Source organism: Aptenodytes patagonicus, chromosome 8, assembly GCF_965638725.1.
Source record: "Aptenodytes patagonicus chromosome 8, bAptPat1.pri.cur, whole genome shotgun sequence".
NCBI lineage: Eukaryota > Metazoa > Chordata > Aves > Sphenisciformes > Spheniscidae > Aptenodytes > Aptenodytes patagonicus.
The window spans coordinates 10501816-10521851 of record NC_134956.1 but is presented as its reverse complement, the minus strand read 5'-3'; the positions used below and the strand labels follow the sequence as shown (position 1 = coordinate 10521851).

The following is a 20036-nucleotide window of genomic DNA, read 5'->3' as shown; positions in this document are numbered from 1 at the left end:
TGTATATCTGCAGGATACCAAATGCTAAGCAGGTATTCTTATTTGTTTATCCACCTGAAAAATGACTTTATTTCATAGCTGTATTTTCAGTCTGCATCAAGCTAGACTAATGATTATGATGATCTGCTTGTTTCTGCTTGGTCTTATTCACAGCTGTGCTGTTCGGCTTAAAAGCTGAAAATGGGATCAGAAAAGAACGCCAGCTAATGCTGAAGAGAGAAATTGAAAGTCTGGATAGCTTCCTCTGCAACTTCAGTTTTCATCAGTGTGTCTTGAATTTAAGTAGGGAGTCCAAATTATTTTTATCTATCTTAGGACACAGGAAACTTCTAAAAATCCTTAAGAAGAAAACTCTTTTTAACATTGGTTTTGAATGCTAGGACTTTGATCTGTAGTGCCCTTTTCCCAGTACATAAAGCTGTTTGCTTTACTGCAGCTGAAATTAAGGTTTGTTAATTGCATGAATTAACATCAGTAACACATAGACCCTTCATAGTAACAGTCCTGTAACGGCCAGTGAAAGCTATTGCAGTCAGATAAATACAGTAAACAAAATCAGGGGTTGTGGCTGGATTCTTCCCCAGCTCCTTTAGTTTTTGGAATTACATGAAAATTTTAATAATCCCAGATGGGCATAATTTTTAACCAGTATGCTTGACATGTTTTTTAAGGAAGCCAGAAACTAGGAAAGTATTTTTAAAAGACTGGAGATGTAGAAATGCTGTTTTGACATTCCTACAATTCTTTCATGGGATTCTATCACATGACTGATTTTTTTTTAAAACACAACACCCCACACCCCCCCCATGGCAAGTACCAACCAAAGATACCGTCAGAGTACAATTAAACTTGTTTTTAAAAATTTCTGGTAGAACTTCAGTTTAGGGCTGTATTCCACTAAACTGAAATGGGTCTGTTTATTTGCAGAAAAAAAAAATGGGTAAAGTAGAAGAACTGAGATGGTTAAACTGATGTTGTATGTTTATCTTAAACTATCAGATAGTTTTATTGAAATTTATTGCTTATTTGGGGATTTCTTTAGTTAGGCTTATATATCAGGTTTACATGTCATTTCTATTCTTGTCTGTTACAGCATTGATGATTCAAGTATACTTCACTCTCAAGGGACAAAGTATAAACTAACAGCATTAAATAGTATTTCCCTGGTGATGTGTTAGTTTGTCTCTTCATAGCTTTACAAGCCAATTTCTGCAACATGTATGCAAAGAAAAGATAATATGTTAAAATAAGCTTGGATTCCACACTGAAGTATGTGATTCCCTATATTTCAGTGTACCAGGATAAGTCAGTCAGTGGTTTTGCCTTTGCTGTGTTAGTGTATAAAAGAAGGAAACATGCCAGACAAAGAAACTACTTGCTTTTGAAATGAAATTTGTCCTCATTGTGAAATAACACCTCAAAACATTTCTTTCCCTTTCCACTAATAAATACCCTCAATCCAACGTTCCTTAAGCAAGGTACACTTTGTATGGTTAATTAAAAGGTTGATGTATGAGAGAAATCAATTAAACATATATTTACTGTGTCCGGGTAGCAAAGATGCTAAGCAAACAAGCAGGATTTTGGGGAGTTTAGTTTCCTTTTGAGTCTCTTAGTCTTTTTGTGCCCCTTCAGCCCAATGGAGGACAGTATAAGGCTGTAGAGAATAGTATCAAGCATTCTCATGCAGCATAAAGAAACATTACTATTGGTGGATGTGAAAGCTTACTTTACTCAAAACACTGTATATAATTTCAGTTTGCTGTTACAGGTGCATGCCATTTTATAACATGATATATGAGTTTTTGTTAAAAGGTTTCGAGATCAAGGCATTTACTTTAAAAATCAGTCTGTCTGGTGCTGTTCGTTATAAGTACTTTCTTCATTCAACATAAAACATTCCTTTAAGAAAACACCACCACAAACAAAGGAGCTATATACTGGAGGATGCATATGGGAATGCATGGAAAGGGGCATTCCACCTTGGGTCATGGAATGACAACTGTTCTGCTTGGCTGCATTCTCATGGTTGGTGATTTGTGGTTACAACACACCTGCCTCTTTTCCCTAATTTTTCCATTTGCATGTGAAAATAATTCATCATTATAACAAGTGTAAATTAAGCATGTAATTTCACGTGTGTTTCTTTATCTTCTTAACTCTTGAAGGAAGACTAGCACCTGACTTGCAAAGTTTTGGAAGGTTGGTATATATGTGTGTGTGTTTATTTTTAGGGGTTTTGTCAGTTCCAAGTAGGGCTCAAAATGGCTTCTGTTAAAAGGCACAGTTTTTATTTATATAATAGGTCTTCTAATATTTTAAAGATATATTTATAGGCACTGTTTGCATTTCATGGACTTTCATCTTCAGAGGAGAATTTCAAATGTTGTATTTTGTATATGTTGCTTTCAACCTGGAAATGAAAAGAATTTGTTTTAAATATTCCTACCCAAGGCAACTGAAAGACAATTGTGTTATGTAAGGCAGGTTTTAAATAACAACAAAAATGTAGAGTATTTCAACAATCTGAAATACTTGAGCCATTTCAGAGGTAGGACCTCAAAAAGAAGCCTCTAATTTTAAGGAAGCAAGAAAGGAATCTTTTCAAAATAGGACAGTGAGAGAATAAAGTATCCATCTGTAGCCTGAACTCTTTCTAAAAGTCCGCAGGCAAATAGAACTCTCAAGTCTCACTTAAAATTGGACTTGTTTTTATTGAGGTTTAAGACCAGACCACATAATAGATACAGAGATGCTGGTACACATCATCAGAGTTTAGAGGCTCCAGAAATACTAATAAAGATTCTACAACAGTAGAACACAATATTGGTATTTCACAATTTGCCATCTGCTAGCACTGATTGTTTAACACATTTCTTCAAATGCTAAGAAATAAGTAGGAGCAAGTGGTGTGAAAAGAATCTGGCTTGTTGCTCGTCATAAACATTAAAATCTGAATATTGACATACCTTTTCCTTAAAGATAATGTGATTCTCTTTTCAGTCAGATATCCATTTCACACCTTTCTATGTGAATTAGTTTCTTGATCTCATTAAACATAGAATCATAGAATCATTAAGGTTGGAAAAGACCTCTAAGATCATCGAGTCCAACCGTCGACCCAACACCACCATGTCCACTAAACCATGTCCCTAAGCGCCTCATCTACACATAGAACATCTGAAGAGGCAGGATGTTACCAGTTGAAAGGGTTTCTCCATGTATCAAAACTGTTGTTCCACAAGCGGGGTCTGATACCCGGTGTGCAATAAGCCAATCTTACACACAGAGCCGAGATATTTATCTCATGTTTGTGCAAAGATCAGTGCTAGGTGGTAATTCCACACAGCTAGCACACCACACAAAAGAACTACAGTGTATTTATCTTGTTACATGATTAGCAAAGACCGGCCTAAATTCATGCTCATTGGTTAGTTATATTCAAATTAGCCTCGCTTGCCATGTACATTAGCACGCGTGCTCCTTGCAGGTGTGGGGGGGGCAAGTCTTTCCAGTCTTAAATTGAGTTGGTGGTCGCGATCTCCCCCTGCCTTTACCTTTCCCCTAGTTACCGCAGTTTTTGCTGACTTCTTGTTTCTTTGGCAATCATCTAGCCTCCAGCACCTTCTAGGGCAGGATGTTCCCCTTTTATCAGTCTTTCAGTTCTTCTTCAAGGGCATAGTCGTCGTAAAGCGTGCATTGTTTATATAAGGTAAACAGGCTAGTACAATGAAGACTACAGTCTAGGCATTAACCCAAACATATGGCTGCAAAACCAGTTTGGTCAGTTAGAGCATTATAGCACTAATTATTTACTCCTGCTTATGGACATACCTGGAATGATTATACCAATCAAATCTTTCATGATTCTGACAGTTTACAAAAAAAAACCCCAAACCCCTCTTTCTGCCCAACTGAGAAAACATTTTTTTCCTAAACCATTAAAATGTGTTTGATGTAATGCACCTTTTCATCTGATATCCTCGAGGTAGGTCCTATTGTTTCTCAGTACAGACATCTTTGAATAATCCCACCCCAAAAAAATAAACAAAACCTAACAATTCTGATGACTTTCAGTTGATACGCAAGATGAGTTTATCTACCAGATTTTGCTGTCCTAACTTTCCAGAGTTTTTGTGTAACAATTGAATATTTCTTTCAAAATGAACAAAAAAAAAATATTCATACTAGTTTTGTCTCTAAAATTTGCATTCATTCTAAATTTTTAAGTATTAGAGATCTAACGAGGCAGATATGTGGAATGCATGAATAATTCCTGTCTGTTTACTGAATTGAAACTTTGTATTTGATCAGTTACGTGTGTTGGACCATTCTGCCATTATCCCTGTATTCATTCTTGTTGCATGGTATATGAATGCACTGTATAGTTTTAAACATGTTAAGAACAGGACATGGACATAGTTCACTGCAGGAATGGAAGTACTGGCCTTCCATAAAGATGTATTAAAATGATTTCTCTTAACATTCCCAGTACTAAACATTGCTATTAAGTCACAGTAAAAAATAATTAGATAATATTTGTTTGTTATACTGAACTATGTATATAAATCCCTTAGGAAAAAAATGTGTAATTTGAAACTGCTCTAACAATAAAAACTATTCTTCTATATATTTCTAGCGTTCTATCAGTTTCCGTAGTGACAGTCGCCCAGATCTGCTCAGTCCACGACCATGGTCTCGAAATATGCCCCCTGCTAACACAAAGCGGAGAGACAGCAAACTATGGAGTGAGACCTTTGATGTTTGCGTCAGTCACATGCTTACATCTAAAGAAATCAAGCGTCAAGAGGTATAATTTTTTTTTACTACAAATTTAATGTTCAAAAGTCATCTTTAAAGCATGGAGTTGAGGAATGCTAGTAGGCATTAGGATAGCACTTGAAGCTTTCCTGAAATTAAACAGAACATCACCACCTCCACTAGAAGCAGAGTTCCATCCCTAGTCTTTATATTTCAAGCTGTATTAGATGAATGTATTCTTTTTTAAAATCAGCTCATCATATTTCCTTAATAAATGTGAAGTTACTAAGATATATAGTACTGTGATTGGCTGCATGTGTGTCATACATGTTCTGTATGACAGTTTCTGTAGTGATGGCTGATATTTTGATGTTTCATTTTGTTGTTCTAGTAATGATGAGCATGCTATTTCAGGAACAGCTATTCATCAAGTGATACATACACACAGAAGTGCACAATCGTTTTCCTTGTTGGAAAAGAGTGTCTTTGAGGAAGTTTTCAGTGCTAGAAAGATGAAACATTAATCAAAAGATGTATCTTTCAACGCAAAAAAAGAGTACGTCAGTAGTTTTAATGTGTTGTGCATGACAAATTCTAAATAGTTCATGTTACAGCCAATGACAGAGCTCCTGTGGAATCAAGAATCTTTTCTACAGAAATTTCTAGCAGTATCAACAAAGTTTGTAACAATATCTCTGAGAATACTTCAGGGACTGAGTCATAAATCAAATAACAGTAATACCAAGCAGTTCTTGTGCAGATTTTAACATTGTGCAAGAATTCATTGGAAATAACTTTTTAATTTGAGAACTTCAAAGGCAGCATATTGAAAAATAAACTGTAGAAACTGTTTGCATAGCGTACCAGTCATTACTGTCTTGGGACAGAAGCCAGGACCCTTCATAGAGCCCAAATAAATGAGCTGTATTCCAGGAAGTTTTGCATGAGGGTTCTGCTTTATATTGGTTCTTATACTGCATGCCTCAACAGAATATCTGAACCACTTCCAGGCATGCACTGTCAGTTAACTCATACTATGGCAAGCCTTCCACGTATGCATATTATAAAGCTAGGAGAATCTGCACTAGCTGAGGATGTGCTTCCATGATTTATGCAGGTTGAAAGCCTTGACTGTAAAGTTAGTAATTCTAACTGACCAAAATGATGTTAACTTTTACTGTACCCTAGTTTAGAATCAAATCACACAATAAGTAGATACAATGGTATTTTGATAAGCCAGTGTATTAGGGTGGTGGTTATTTTTAATCTGTCAGTTTTAAAGTCTCAAATCTGCTTCAAGAGAAGTAACTAATATCAGCAGACAGTTAAGTAGAGCTCTGCCTTCATAACAAAAAAAAATGAACCGGTACCAAAATAAAAGTGCTCACTACTAAAGAAATGTTTTAAAGAAGGTCTGTCTTTAACTTCCTAGACCACCTAGAACTTTTGCCACTGCATGTGTAAAAAATGGAACGCAACAAACTCCTATGCAAAAGTTGTATAAACGGTTAAGATATAGTTGAGTCAAAATATCACACTGAAGATAGCTCCCCCATCTGGAAACACATCCATTTGAAAAAAAAAAAAAAAAAATCAATTCCGTGGGTATTTCAAATAAGCTTTTTATGAGCAATCTGATACAGCTGTGTTTTTAAAAATACTGCACATGATTCTGTAGCTATGGAATAAAGCCTTATTTTATTTCTGCTATTAGACTTACCAGACAAATTCTTCTACGTGGTATTAAGACAACTGTTCAGAATATAACATCAACTCAACAAGTTGAGAACAGCTTAAAGAAAGATATTTTATAATGTTTGTGTCTCTTTTTACAGGCTATCTTTGAACTTTCCCAGGGAGAAGAAGACTTGATAGAAGACCTGAAGTTAGCAAAAAAGGTCTGTTTTAAAAAAAAAAACAAAACAAAACACAACAAGCAGTATTCATTGGTTCATATCACTTTTAAAATAATCCTTGCTTTTTATAATTGCTAAGACAGTAAGAGCGGAAAAAAAACATATTTCTATTTTCCCATTCTTTCTGAAACAACTAAATGTGCTGCTTTAATTTTTTTAACATATGAAATGGATAGCTTAAGATATGCTTATGAAACTTTAAAATACTCTCAGCAATTGGTCTGTTTTTACTTATAGGGAGCTTCAAATGCTATCACTAATTTTTCAACTACCAATTATATATTAATTACAGAGCTTCCTTTTTTCTTTTCAGGCTTATCATGACCCAATGCTTAAACTTTCTATAATGACAGAGCAAGAGTTGAACCAAATTTTTGGAACGTTGGACTCTCTAATTCCTCTACACGAAGGTAAAACTCAAATAGTTTTTGTCTGCGTTACTATAGCACATAGATTTATAGTCATCTGGTTCATTAAGTGAAGCTTCTCTTTTTTTTTAAATCATGATCAGATCTTCTTAGGCGACTTCAAGAAGTCAGGAAACCTGATGGATCAACAGAACATGTTGGCCATATCCTTGTGGGTTGGGTAAGGCAGAGTTTTTAATCAATCTTGGGGCTTTAGTTTGGAGCTGCAGCATAGTTTTTACATTTATCAGACAATTGCCTTTCCATATCTAGCATAACATGTCAAAAAATATATTCTCAAAGCATTTTTAAAAGGTAAGGCAACTATTGAGAGACATAATGGAATGTTTTCTCCTTTCAGGGATTTTCCATGAAAAGATTTAGACTAGGATGTAATTTTTAAAGCTCTTGCTATTCAGGAGACAAGCAGTATTTAATATGCTTCAAATAAAAATCAAGAGTCAGACTAGAGTTTGTCTGATGTAGATCATTTAAGAATGTGCCCCCATTTGTATTCTGGTTTCCTAGGGAAATGAAGCTTGAACAGTCACATTGTGTAATGGCACCCTGCAGTTATTTTTGAATGTCAGTCTGTTCCAGTCAAGGTAACAGGCAGTTGTTAGTGCTGTCAAAGATAATAATTTTCTAAAAGTTTGTTAAATAAGGCAGATGGGGATACATGAGAGATGCTATTGCTGCCCCACAAAAGAAAAAGTTGGTAAGTTCACTTTCACTAGTATCCAACAACATTAACACTGAAAATAGCTTTTGTTAGTTTTGTTGATAAAATTGCTCATTATATTAAAAAAGAGCTATTTTTAAAAGGATTTAGATATATGAAAAGGTTACTTGTAAGTATATGTAAGTACTGAAATTGAGCAGGAAAAAAAGTGCTTGAAACTTTTAAGGGATTAGGTAATAACATATTTAGCAGCTCTGTGTGAGACAGTAGCCTATTGTAAACATGAGAAACATGATTACTACTAGTACATAATGCAAATAGGTAATGATAAGCTTGTAAGTGTCAAAAATTATCTCTGTTTTTCTTTGCATAAAGTAATTTTAAATAGATTTATTTTCTGGTGTGTTTGAACACCAGTGAACTCCTCTTGGTCCAAATATGTCTGAATCTAATTTCCTTTGTTGAAGAGTTTACATATAATTGTGTGTTAATATAGCAGTTTTTGTAAATGGATATATTGTTCTAATCAACATACAAGCTAGTTTTTTTCAGATTTCAGGCACGGTTCTGTCATCTTAGTTTGGTCAAGGTTCTTGAGGGCGATATAGAAGTTTGACTATGGAAGTTTGCTTATCTAAAAAAGGCCAGGTCTGGGAGTACTCACTCCTAGGCTTTTGTTTCCATTCACAATTAAAATCAGACTTCTATGTTCAACTATTGTTTGCATTAAGTAGTGCTCAGTCTTAACTTATGGGTATTTTTAATGCTTTGGAATAATATTGGAGATCTCTAGGAACCGAGAGATGAGCTAGTGCTTCTAAATTATTTAAACGATGAACAAGGTGGTCAGAGGACCCTTGTAAACCTTATCTTTGTTGGAAATGGTATCATCAATAAATTGTGGATAAACCTCCAGAAAAAAGATTCTCAGCATGAGTTCTGACATTCTGAATCACTTGAAACTTTCTATATAGCAAACTGCTTTGTTTCAGCTGCAGAATAATTTATTCCTTTCCTCAGCTTCCATGCCTGAACTCCTATGATAGCTACTGCAGCAATCAAGTAGCAGCCAAAGCTTTACTGGATCACAAGAAACAAGATCACAGAGTGCAAGATTTCCTACAGCGCTGCTTAGAGTCTCCTTTTAGTCGCAAACTGGACCTTTGGAATTTCCTTGACATCCCAAGAAGCCGTTTGGTTAAATACCCATTACTACTCAGAGAGATTTTGAGACACACACCAAATGATCATCCAGATCAGCAGCACCTTGAAGAAGCTGTGAGTTACTGTTGCAGTTGGGGTTTTTTTAGGAGATTATAGCACTTTTAGCTTATTAATGAATTAAGGGATGCTACATAAAATTTGGGAATGTTAATACTTACACAAACAGCTGAAACTAATACATGAAATATCTAGCCCTGTTCCCCCAATTAAATCCTATTTCAGTAGCAAAGTGATCCTAAAAAAAAAAGGGGGGGATGGGAGGTGTTTTCCACAGCTCTTGTCTGATCCTTGTTCATTTTGTATTTACCTTTCAGTGTCATTTTCCATTCTAATCTAAGTTGGGTAATGTGGACATTTCTTTTCAGGTTTTATTCCCTGGCTTGAGACCTTACATAACCTCTGAATCTAGATTAATTATCATCTGTGGGAATGTTGCTGAAATTTGCCTTCATTCCGTTTTTTATTTAGAATAGCATTGCACTTTCTGAAGTAAAACCAGAGGGATAAATCTGTCGTGGTTTAACCCCAGCTAGCAACTAAGCACCACCCAGCTGCTCACTCTCTCCCCCTGCAGCCAGATGGGGGAGAGAATCAGAAGAGTAAAAGTGAGCAAATTCATGGGTTGAGATAATAGTTTAACAGGTAGAGGAAAAGCTGCGCACACAAGCAAAGCAAAACAAGGAATTCATTCGCTGCTTCCCATCAGCAGGCAGGTGTTCAGCCATCCCCAGGAAAGCAGGGTTCCATCACACGTAACAGTTACGTGGGAAGACCAACGCCATCGCTCCAAACGTCCCCCCCTTCCTCCTTCTTCCTCCAGCTTTTATTGCTGAGCATGACGTCCTATGGTGTGGGATATCCCTTGGGTCAGTTGGGGTCAGCTGTCCCGGCTGTGTCCCCCCCCCAGCTTCTTGTGCACCCCCAGCCTGCTCGCTGGTGGGGTGGGGTGAGGAGCAGAAAAGGCCTTGACTCTGTGTCAGCACTGCTCAGCAGTAACTGAAACATCCCTGTGTTATCAACACTGTTTCCAGCACAAATCCAGAACACAGTCCCATACGAGCTGCTATGAAGAAAATTAACTCTATCCCAGCCAAAACCAGCACAAAATCCGAGGCTGTAAAACTTCTTATTAATAAAGGGACCTGATTCAGATATTTTGAAAGGTTTCTAAGGTTTCTGTTCTTTCCCATATATATGTGTGTGTGTATATGTATGTATTAAAATCCCATAATATGTGCATACATGCAAATGTGTATCTGGGAGTACATGAGTTTACTGTAGTGGATTTGTTTGAAACACACTTCTAAATGAATGAATAAATAAATATCATTAGTATCCTACTGCTTTTGAATAGTATTTAAATATAAGTAAATTTCATTAATATTTTGAGGACAAAACTAATGATTTGCCTAGACTTAAATATTTTGTACATTTTAGTATTTCTTGGCTGAAAAATGACAGCCCTGCTTTTTTTGGAAAGTGCATGTTTCAAAATACATGTACCTGACCACTACTGTTCTGCTATTCCTTCCCCAAATCCCTTGCCCAGTTCAACTTCTCTGTTGTAAAATTGGACAACTGTGGTTTAAATTCAAAGCTTGGATACTCGCATTTAGGTGTAATCTATAAGGTACATTTTCCCCTTGTGTATATTCTTTCAAACTCAAACCAAAAATCATAAATATCTCAAAGAATTCTTCTGTGTATTTCTAAGGTTTACTTTTCTACATAATGTCTGGTAATATCTTTTAAAAAATATTTTAAATGCTTTCTTCCAGTACTTGTATTTGGTAATTGTTTAATAAAATATAATTAGGATTTTTTTTCTTGATATTTCAATAGGCTTATATAGCTTTGTGGTATTCTGCTTCAGCAGAACATTGTTTATCTTTGAAGTGATGTATTTCATAAATTGTGTATTTGCCAAGTTAAATGAAGAAACAGAAATTACTCTATGTGGTTGGCTCTTAACACCGTTTTAGGCTTATGGAAGTACATTTGTCTTCCTGTCTGGCAATGTGCTATAAGCACATTGGGCCAAGCTGATCCCTGATAAATCTCCTGGGATCAGTAGATTGTTGAATTATCTCTTTGGGCATGTATGTCTCAACCCATTCCCCTGCTGCACCTCCAGTTATTTAACAGATGAATTTGATTGGTCTAAGCATGTCACTATTAGAGTTGACTAAAATCAACAGAACTTCACATCCACATGCCCAATTAAGGAGCCTTATTTTACATTTCGGATAAATTGATCTCAAGGTCCTTAAAGGCTGCATAGTATAAGGAAGTTCAAGATAGGGAGCATATTTTTATAGAAAAGGCAAAACTTTCTTTTTAATGTCTTTTAAATTAAAAAGGCAAGATAATTATTACTTTTAATTGTAAAATTGTAGGTATACGCAAGTAGTGGAATTGTAAAATAAAATTAATTTACCTTATTTCCAGAGGGTAACTTTCATAATGAACAAAAGTTGAGAATTTAGTGTTTTGGGCTACTTGCATATTTTGCAGGATAAGGATCTTGATAGTTCTTCTGTTTCTTGTTCTCTGATACAATGCAGCAGTTTTCAGAGAATTATAATCTATTTTAAATAAATATTTTTAAGGCAGATTATTTGTCCTGTGTCATTTATTGGCACATTTCAGCTGACAAAAATACATCTCTGATTATATTTCTTACTTCTATTTATCTTAATTTTGCCTATTTAGGTTTGCTATAAAGAGATAAATACCAGATTTTTAAGCCATTGTTAGAAACAATGTAAAAAGTGTCTTTGTACACTGTAGTCTGCTTAATTCTGTTGCTAATATTAATACTTTTATACCGGTCTGCAAAAAATTCATGAAAAATATAATGTAAATTAAAATGTATTTTCTTGTAGCGACAGTTCAAATTCTTAGGAGATAGCTCTGAATATTGGACCGTCTAATTAAAGTTCATGTGTTTTCATTGTTTTTCTGTAGATAAATATAATTCAGGGCGTAGTGGCCGAAATCAACATAAAGACTGGTGAATCTGAATGCCAGTATTACAAAGAAAGACTTATTTATCTTGAAGAAGGCCAAAGGGATTCATTGATTGATAATTCACGTGTTGTATGTTGTCATGGTGAACTGAAGAACAACAGGGGAGTGGTAAGGAATAAATATTTTTTTCATAAAAAGCTTTTAAATATATTTTCATTTTGTATGACAGCTAAAAGAGCTGTGAGTATATATACAGAAACATTGCCCTCTCTCATATAGGAAGTTGATAAATATTTACTATTACATATAACACTCATCTTTTTTGTTAGCAGTCAAGTATCTGTATATGGAGATAATAAGCTTATGTGTGTCTCTGTCTCTTAAGGGGACCTAACAATATCCTGGCTAAGTTGTAAATCTGATAAATTTCAGTAAAACTTGCAGGAAAAAAAAGCAAGTAAGAAACATATTTCTGGTCTCAGAGACATGATAGTAATGTCTATAATGACACACAAAATACAGTAACAAATTTTAAATCTGTCAAAGGCTGTGGTTATTAAGAATGTTTTATTTGATCATTTGTTGAAGTCAAAGTTAATTTATTGACCAGAGAAATTTGGTATCTGGTACTGCGAATTCCAGTCTCCAGGAGTCTGCACTATTGGTAAGTGTCATAAGCTGAGCTTTCTGTTTCTAAAAAAAACAAACATGCAGATTAGCAGAGATATTAATAGAAGAGAAACCAGTCATTCTTAGATACTCCCCCCCAAGGTTAAATAGAAATAACATGAAATTTTGAATGGAAAAACAATGAAAAAAGATCTTTTTCTCATTAACTGAACTTATGAAAGTTTTATTAAAAAACCCAACAAACAAAGTAAGCAGGACTCTAAATGTATTTTTCATCATTGGGAGCACTTATATGTAGCATGTTCATGATCATGTTTTACCATACAGCTGAGATGGCGTGATGAAATGGATGCTGTTTTCTGGTTCCCCTGATAAAGATCAGGCAGGCAGTTAATGTATAGCAAACTAGCAGGAAGAAACTGGCAATTTTCATCTTTCTGGTGAACTTTATTTATTCCATCCACACTACCCCTGCCTGCCTTTGGTAGCATAACAATAAGTATATAATTAATTCTTCTCAATTTATGAACAGTATTTAAAATTCCCCAGGATTTTTGGGAGGTTTCCACACTGAGGTATTCCTTGAATACAATTGACAGTGTGGGATATTTTTATGTTTGTGCATTTCTTTGATCTGGGGTGAAAAACAGATCATTTATATCTTAATGTTATCGGTCTCCTTTTCACACCTGCTATTACAGAGTATTAGCTTTTGCAGCAAATAAGAGATCTCACCACTGAAAGGAGTTTCATATGACTTCCACTAAAATCAGCCATAACTAAAGCTTTACATCATGAAGAACCTGCAACACTTTGTGGATGATAGTTTGAAAACTGAGTTTCAAAATAAGCAAGGTATTTTTGTTGCACATTTAGAATATTAAAAAAACAAAAGAAAACCCAGCCCTACTTAATAAGCAAACATCCATACCTGTATATACCTCAAATGTTTAATCTCACACATTTTTGCTTTCTTTCATATTTCTTCATATGAGAAGGTAGCCATTTGTCGAACATATAAACTGAAACACATAATGGATAGATTCTTTACCAGACTCTGCATAGAGTCCCTGTTAATATAAAAGATGACAGCACTGCGGAATAAGGAACAAACAAAAAGTTTAGGCATGTGTCCTGCAAAGACTTAGAGAGGCGCAAGTGGAAGAAAATTGGACTATTCATGGATATAAAATGAGGTATCTGTTGTGGAAAAATAGAATGAAGATGGACTTTTTCAGTATCAGAAGACTGCCAAGGCATATTGGGAAAGGTTTCTGCTATAATTACCTCTTTCATTATAGTTTTCTGAAAACATGAGCTACTGGAAGATGGAACAGTGAGCTAAATGGATCTGAAGATCTGTCTTGTGTTAAAACTGCAAATAGTGTGTCTATTTAGATTTAGAGTCAGGTCAACTTTAGAAGGAAAGAACAGTTACTCGTGATTGGGAAGAAAATTTTGGCAGTGAAAAAAAAATAATTTCAATGCATGATATCAAGTGAAATGAATTTAAAATTTCAGTTTGTTTATTATTGGAAGCCACTGGAGATTGCAAAATGTGAGGAGGAACATAATTTAAAGATGGTAACAGGTGACTTGTGCCACCTAGGAGCAAAAGTAATTTTCTGAGCTTCTAAGAGCTGTGGTGAAGCTGATTGTGAGCAGCATGTGAATTGTAAACAGATTGCTCATAATTGTTCATTGAAAGTATTTGGATGAATAAGATTGCCTGTTTCTTAGTAACGCAGGCAGTAGAGAAAAGTTAAAGTGGGTGTCAGAAAGAAGAATGCGTGTAAGCATGCTGCTATAGAGAGAGCTTTGAAATGTCATGCACATTTCAAGGCCTCAACACTAAAAGATTAATTAGGATCATGATGTAAGAAACTGAGGAGAGGACAGGAAAAATAATTTTAGAAGTTTTTAAATTGTTGTGTTTACGTACTTATATGCCATTGCACCATAAGACTTTTAAATAGTGGGAAGAGAGGAATCCTTATTTTAACTGTTGAAAACACAAGGTTATAACATACTAGAGTTTAAATAAATTTAGTTTAATGATGTTCTAAAAAAGGAATAATGCTTTATTAACTTTTAACAGAAACTGCACGTCTTTCTCTTTGAAGAAGTGTTGGTGATTACTCGAGCTATCACCCATAATGAACAGCTCTGCTACCAGCTGTATCGGCAGCCAATTCCGGTGAGGGAGCTTGTGCTAGAAGACTTGCAAGATGGAGAGGTGCGATTGGGTGGATCCATACGTGGTGCATTCAGCAACAATGAGAGAAGTATGACTACACCTTTTTTTATTTGCTCATATAGGATCATTATAACCTTAAGACACCTGCCAATGAGACATCAGAATGTTTTCTCTAAAATTCACATTATCTATATCCAACATCTTGATTTCTATTTCAAACTGGTTTATTATGTTGTAACTTGGTTCTTTTAGATTGTTTTTCAAAGTTCTTTATATTGATAATGGGATTTCTCCACATACCTGCTTCTGTACTGAATTGAGAAGGGGATAATATGTAGAATGTAGTGGCAAAACCACAAAATCATATGCCAGTGAATTTTGAAATCTTAAGCTTTAGCTGTTATGACTTTCCTTGTATTATGGAGACTGATTGCTATTCTGTAATTAAGTCTTTCAGCTGACAGATAATTAATGTAGTGCTCAGTGTTAAGGCTACAGCTATTCATGTTAATGTCAAGAGGTAAGAGTTAATGTCCTTCTAATTAAGCATATTATAAAGATGCTTGTTTATATTACAAGGGTCCTTTGAATCTCTGTGAAAACTTTGAGAGTTTTTTGTATGTATTCGCTTTATTAGTGAAGTGAATGGTAGAGATGAGGCAATCTCCAGCTGACACAAGGCACAGTATTCAGTGAAGGTTCTGGAAATCTGCTTTGCAGAGAAGTAGGAGGAGAGGTGTGGAAGTTTGGGAGAAGCCTTAATCCTGCTCATTCACTTAAAGCTTTATCAGTAGCTCATGCATGGCAGAACAAAATTGTTTAACCCAGCAATAAGAAATTATTAGAAGTGCTTGTGGTGTTCTGTGTTCTTGCCCCACAAAACAAGGAGATAACCAGACTCCTCTCTGGTCTGACATGGTATTGGCAGAAAAACACCTTAAGTCAAAGATTTTGCAGATTCTGTTACTTAAATACACTCTTTGATTATAAAATCCATTCAGCCAAAACATTCAGTGTTTTGACATGTATTGTTTCTTTCAGTCAAAAACTTCTTTAGAGTCAGCTTCAAAAATGGATCTCAAAGCCAGACTCACTCACTCCAAGCCAATGACTCCTTCAACAAACAACAGTGGCTTAACTGTATCCGCCAGGCCAAAGAAAAAGTTACGTGTGCAGGCAAAGCTGGCGTGCTGAACTCGGAAGCACATTTTCTTTTGTCACCAAATGGAAGCAAAGTACTCCAGGGAGAAACCACGCTTGAGCAAATGGACCAATCAGACTGTGAGTCAGACTGTAGTATGGACACCAGTGAGATCAGCATCGACTGTGAACGTATGGAACAGACAAACTCTTGTGAAAATGAAAAGCAAATAGAAACCAATGTTTGACAAAAACTTACAGTTCATGGAAGAAAATCTGTCTCTTACCTGTACAGTATTTGCATTCCATACATGGAACCATTTGGAGAAGCACTTTTAAAATATTTTTTGTGACAATGTCAATGCAGTCCTTCTTGTATTCGTACCTATGAGTGTAGTACTGTAACTGCCGATCTGTATAAGCTGGAATCTCTTGCAGCTCATGTCCTGTGATTATATTCCATAAACATCTAAGATGGATGAAAGAGGTACTTGACCAGTTATTCTCAGTGTCCTGCTGTAAACAGAATCTCTAAACTACTGTTTATATGTGCATTACATAAAGAATCTTTTCATTTTAAAGTACTTTATTTGCCCTTTAACGGGGCAGCTGAAGATGTGGACTTAATATGGAGTTTCAGGATGGATATCGAGACCGTAAGTTTTCATAAAGGCATGGAAGGAAAACATAGTTTCTTGGAAAAAAAGAAAAACATCTTGCAATAACCAATCTGAACTCTTGCAGTATTAACAAGAACTATAAACAATGGGCCATGTAACTAGTGACTCTTTAGGGATTAATTTTTCAAAATGAAGCACTGTCCTAAGATCCAGCAACCAAACTTAATGAAATCTGGTCAGTTAAAGTGGTCAGCATAGTGCTATGGTTTATTTATCAAAACATGTAATGCTAGACATAATCAACTGAAAAAAAACCCAACCAAAAAACCCAAACCCAACCAAACCTCTACAGCCAGCACTGAATTAAATGAAATGCTGAGAATACTGGGTATTTGTAAATAGGCTGGTAGTTTGCTTTCAGTGCCATATATATATTCATATATATATATTTTTATATATATATGTTTTTATATATATGTATATATATTTTATCCCAAACAGGGTAAGAATGGAAAAAAGTTTATGCTTGTGAATAGGCCCTCTTCAGCATTTTGCACTCCACTGACCTCCCCTGTTGGTTTTAAACACCACTAAACTGATGTTAAAACATTTAATTTTCTGTAAATGGCTGTTTACGATTACATATAGTTGGTTTTTAAACTAAGTGACAATTTTATATAAATGGTGCTCTACAAATACCCTACGGGATTATGTAGAGAAAGTTTAAACAAAAATGGAATTGCTTTTCCTTTAGGATGTATTACATCCTTTATATTTTTCTCAAATTTTGTTTTAAAAGTTTTTGTTGCATTTAATCTCATGCTGTAATTGGAAATGTTACTGTGTTTTCTGGTGGCCGATTTAATCTACTCATTAAGATGAGGAGCAGATGAGTCACTTAAATGCAGTCTAAAACACTCAGTTCAACATCGTGTTACGTTTCAGGAATCTCCCTGGGTAATATTTTATTTCTTAGTAGAAGAAATAATGGCAGTGCTGTATGGCAAGCTATGAAAATGATATATTAATAAATTTAAATGATCCTTGATATTACACAAGATAACCTGTGCAAAGTACTCGTACCAACAAAAGTAGAAAAACTAAGTTATTGCCAAAAATATTTTTCTTGTGTTCTACAAGTTTACAGAAAACAGTGTCAAGTATCTTACATATATGTGCTCATGCACATTTCAGAAATCAGTGACAAGACGATAAACAATATAAAACAAGGTATTTTTATTTTTTAAAAAAACGTCATTTTTACCCTATAGAACATTATTTCTGTATTTATAGTTTTTAAAAAAAAGTCAATTTTCTTTTGTGTTTCAGACTTTGTAATTTATTTCAACTGCTTCATTTTTAGAGCTGAATGAGTATGCCAGTGAAGATGATAGAAAGGAAAAATTTGCAGAAAAAAAGGCATAGGAAAGTATATTAGATGATGAACCATTTTCATAAAACCTGTTCAGCAAAATGTTTAAAAAGAGCGAAAAGCATGTAAAGTGATCAGATAGAGAAGAAAGAATGAATGTGTGTATTGACTTTTTTTTTTAATAGTAGCCTTAAACTTTTCTGGAAGCATTTCAAATAAATTACATTAAACCATTTTGATTTTTATTTGGTTTCGTTGTTTGTGCAAGAAGACCACAAAAAGATTTCAACGGTGCACACAGTGAGTCTTAACATAGGTGACCAACACTTACATTTTGGTTCTCCTGGAAGTGTTACATGTTTGGGTCTAATTTGCTAGATACAAAATAGTAACCAAGAAACAAGTCACTGCACTCAATTCAGCACATTCCCCAAAGTTTTGTATTATATAATCAATGTAGTAAGTAGGTGGAACAAAAAATGAATATCCTGCCATCAGTTTCTCTCTTCTGATTCCTTGTGGGTCACATCTCTACTAAATATGTATTATTCCAAAACATTGAGATGATGAATTTTGGGGCAGGTAAAAAGCCACCAACCAGCCACTGAATCTCAGAAGATTAATTTACGTTTGTGTACTATCATTTCGCATCATGTTTGGCATACTGCAGTGCAAGTGTTTCAGTTTTGCTTTGTAGTTGACATGCACTTAGCAACTGATTTGATCTAATAAAGCTTAATGATACTGTTTTCAAATCATCTTGAGGAATAAGACTTCCACTTTAAGCATAAATGTACCAAAAAGGATGGGTAGAATGCTGAATGCAAAGTAAAGAGGAAATGTAATATAAGCAAACATGTCAAAGTGATCATCATGGTTAGTAATCCTGGTGTCAGCAGAATGGAATCTGGGAAGTTGCAGCGGTGAACTGGCATGCATACTGCAGCCATACGGTACGCATAGGCCTCTGCATGATTCTTACACAGAGAATTGCTTCTGATTTCTCAGGTCACCCACCATTGCATGTGTAGCGCTTCCACTAATGAGAGAGTTCAAAGCTGTGTAATCTTCATGAGGGATCTTAGATCACTCACTTCAGATGGAAGAATAGTGCCATGGCAAGAAGGTGAACGACAACAGGTGGAGTGTGTAAAAAACGCAAGAGGCAGTGAAGAGCCCGAGGTGTCAAGGGCTTCCGAGATCACCATGAGGGGATGGCAAAATAAGGAGAGGACTGCAGATGTTTGATGAGTTTCAGCTTCTCTAAATCTGAGATATGAGTACTCTGGATCTCAAGATCTGGGAGAAGAGTGAGTAACGAGGCATCTTGCTCTCAAGGGCAGGAAGTCAGTAGTCTGATGTAACAGTTTCATACCTTTTTGACAAATCTTACCAACCTGTTCGCTCTTTTATTCCTGGTAAGAACAGTCAGTCAGTGTAGTCTTGGCTTGTGGAAAGATCTGATGAACCAGAAGTAATAAAGGTAAAAGCACAGATTGTCTTGACTGAGAAAGAAAGGTAGCAAAGAGGATGCCCTTGAAGTCTTTGAATTATATGGGTCCTCTGAGACTACAAAAGAAAATTTAACCATCTGTGATCTTTGGGTCCCTAGATTTGGTCTGCAGCACTGAAAAGAACAATGGAAGGATGAAGACCTATCTCCTGGAACACAAAGGTCTGCTATGAGACAGCAGGAGCTCTTAGTTTAAAGTCTGTGAAGCTCAGTACCAGGGAATCAATTGCCAGAATCTGGGCAAAGAACAGGTCCAAAGTTGAACTCCAAGGTAGACAAGGTATTTCTGAGTGGTGACTCCTATTCAGCATGACTCACCTGAACCAGGAATACTGCCTTAGGAATGCCTCTGCAATAGTGGGAAGCAGGTTTCTTGAGGTTTCACAGAAATTGCTAGAGTTTGAAAGATTTATCAGAACATTTAGATGTCAGTTTAATCAACTGCTGTTTTTCAAAAAGTTGATGTTTTATGGTGATACTGTCTGGCACTTAGATCCTGGGAATCAAGACTGTCTGCTAACAGAGCCAGAAACTGAGTTCTACATATATGGAAGAAGATTTGTTTCCTTTGAATATTGGGTTCCAGTTCCAGAATGGACAGTTC

The 20036-nt window shown here is 35.5% G+C and overlaps 1 protein-coding gene across 7 annotated transcripts in view; it reads left to right on the top strand.

The window, feature by feature from the left end:
* ARHGEF3 (Rho guanine nucleotide exchange factor 3) overlaps window positions 1–18153 on the top strand; it is a 142091-nt gene extending 123938 nt beyond the window's left edge. For 6 of the 7 annotated variants that reach the window (XM_076346300.1, XM_076346299.1, XM_076346298.1 and 3 more), the window contains 8 exons: window positions 4640–4810; window positions 6597–6659; window positions 6991–7087; window positions 7189–7265; window positions 8787–9044; window positions 11958–12128; window positions 14689–14875; window positions 15829–18153. In XM_076346300.1, the coding sequence (XP_076202415.1) occupies window positions 4640–4810; window positions 6597–6659; window positions 6991–7087; window positions 7189–7265; window positions 8787–9044; window positions 11958–12128; window positions 14689–14875; window positions 15829–16175 (1371 nt within the window). In that variant the 3' untranslated portion in view covers window positions 16176–18153. The remainder of the gene's footprint in view (window positions 1–4639; window positions 4811–6596; window positions 6660–6990; window positions 7088–7188; window positions 7266–8786; window positions 9045–11957; window positions 12129–14688; window positions 14876–15828) is intronic. The other variant, XM_076346305.1, reaches the window with a different exon arrangement.
* Window positions 18154–20036: the final 1883 nt, after the last annotated feature.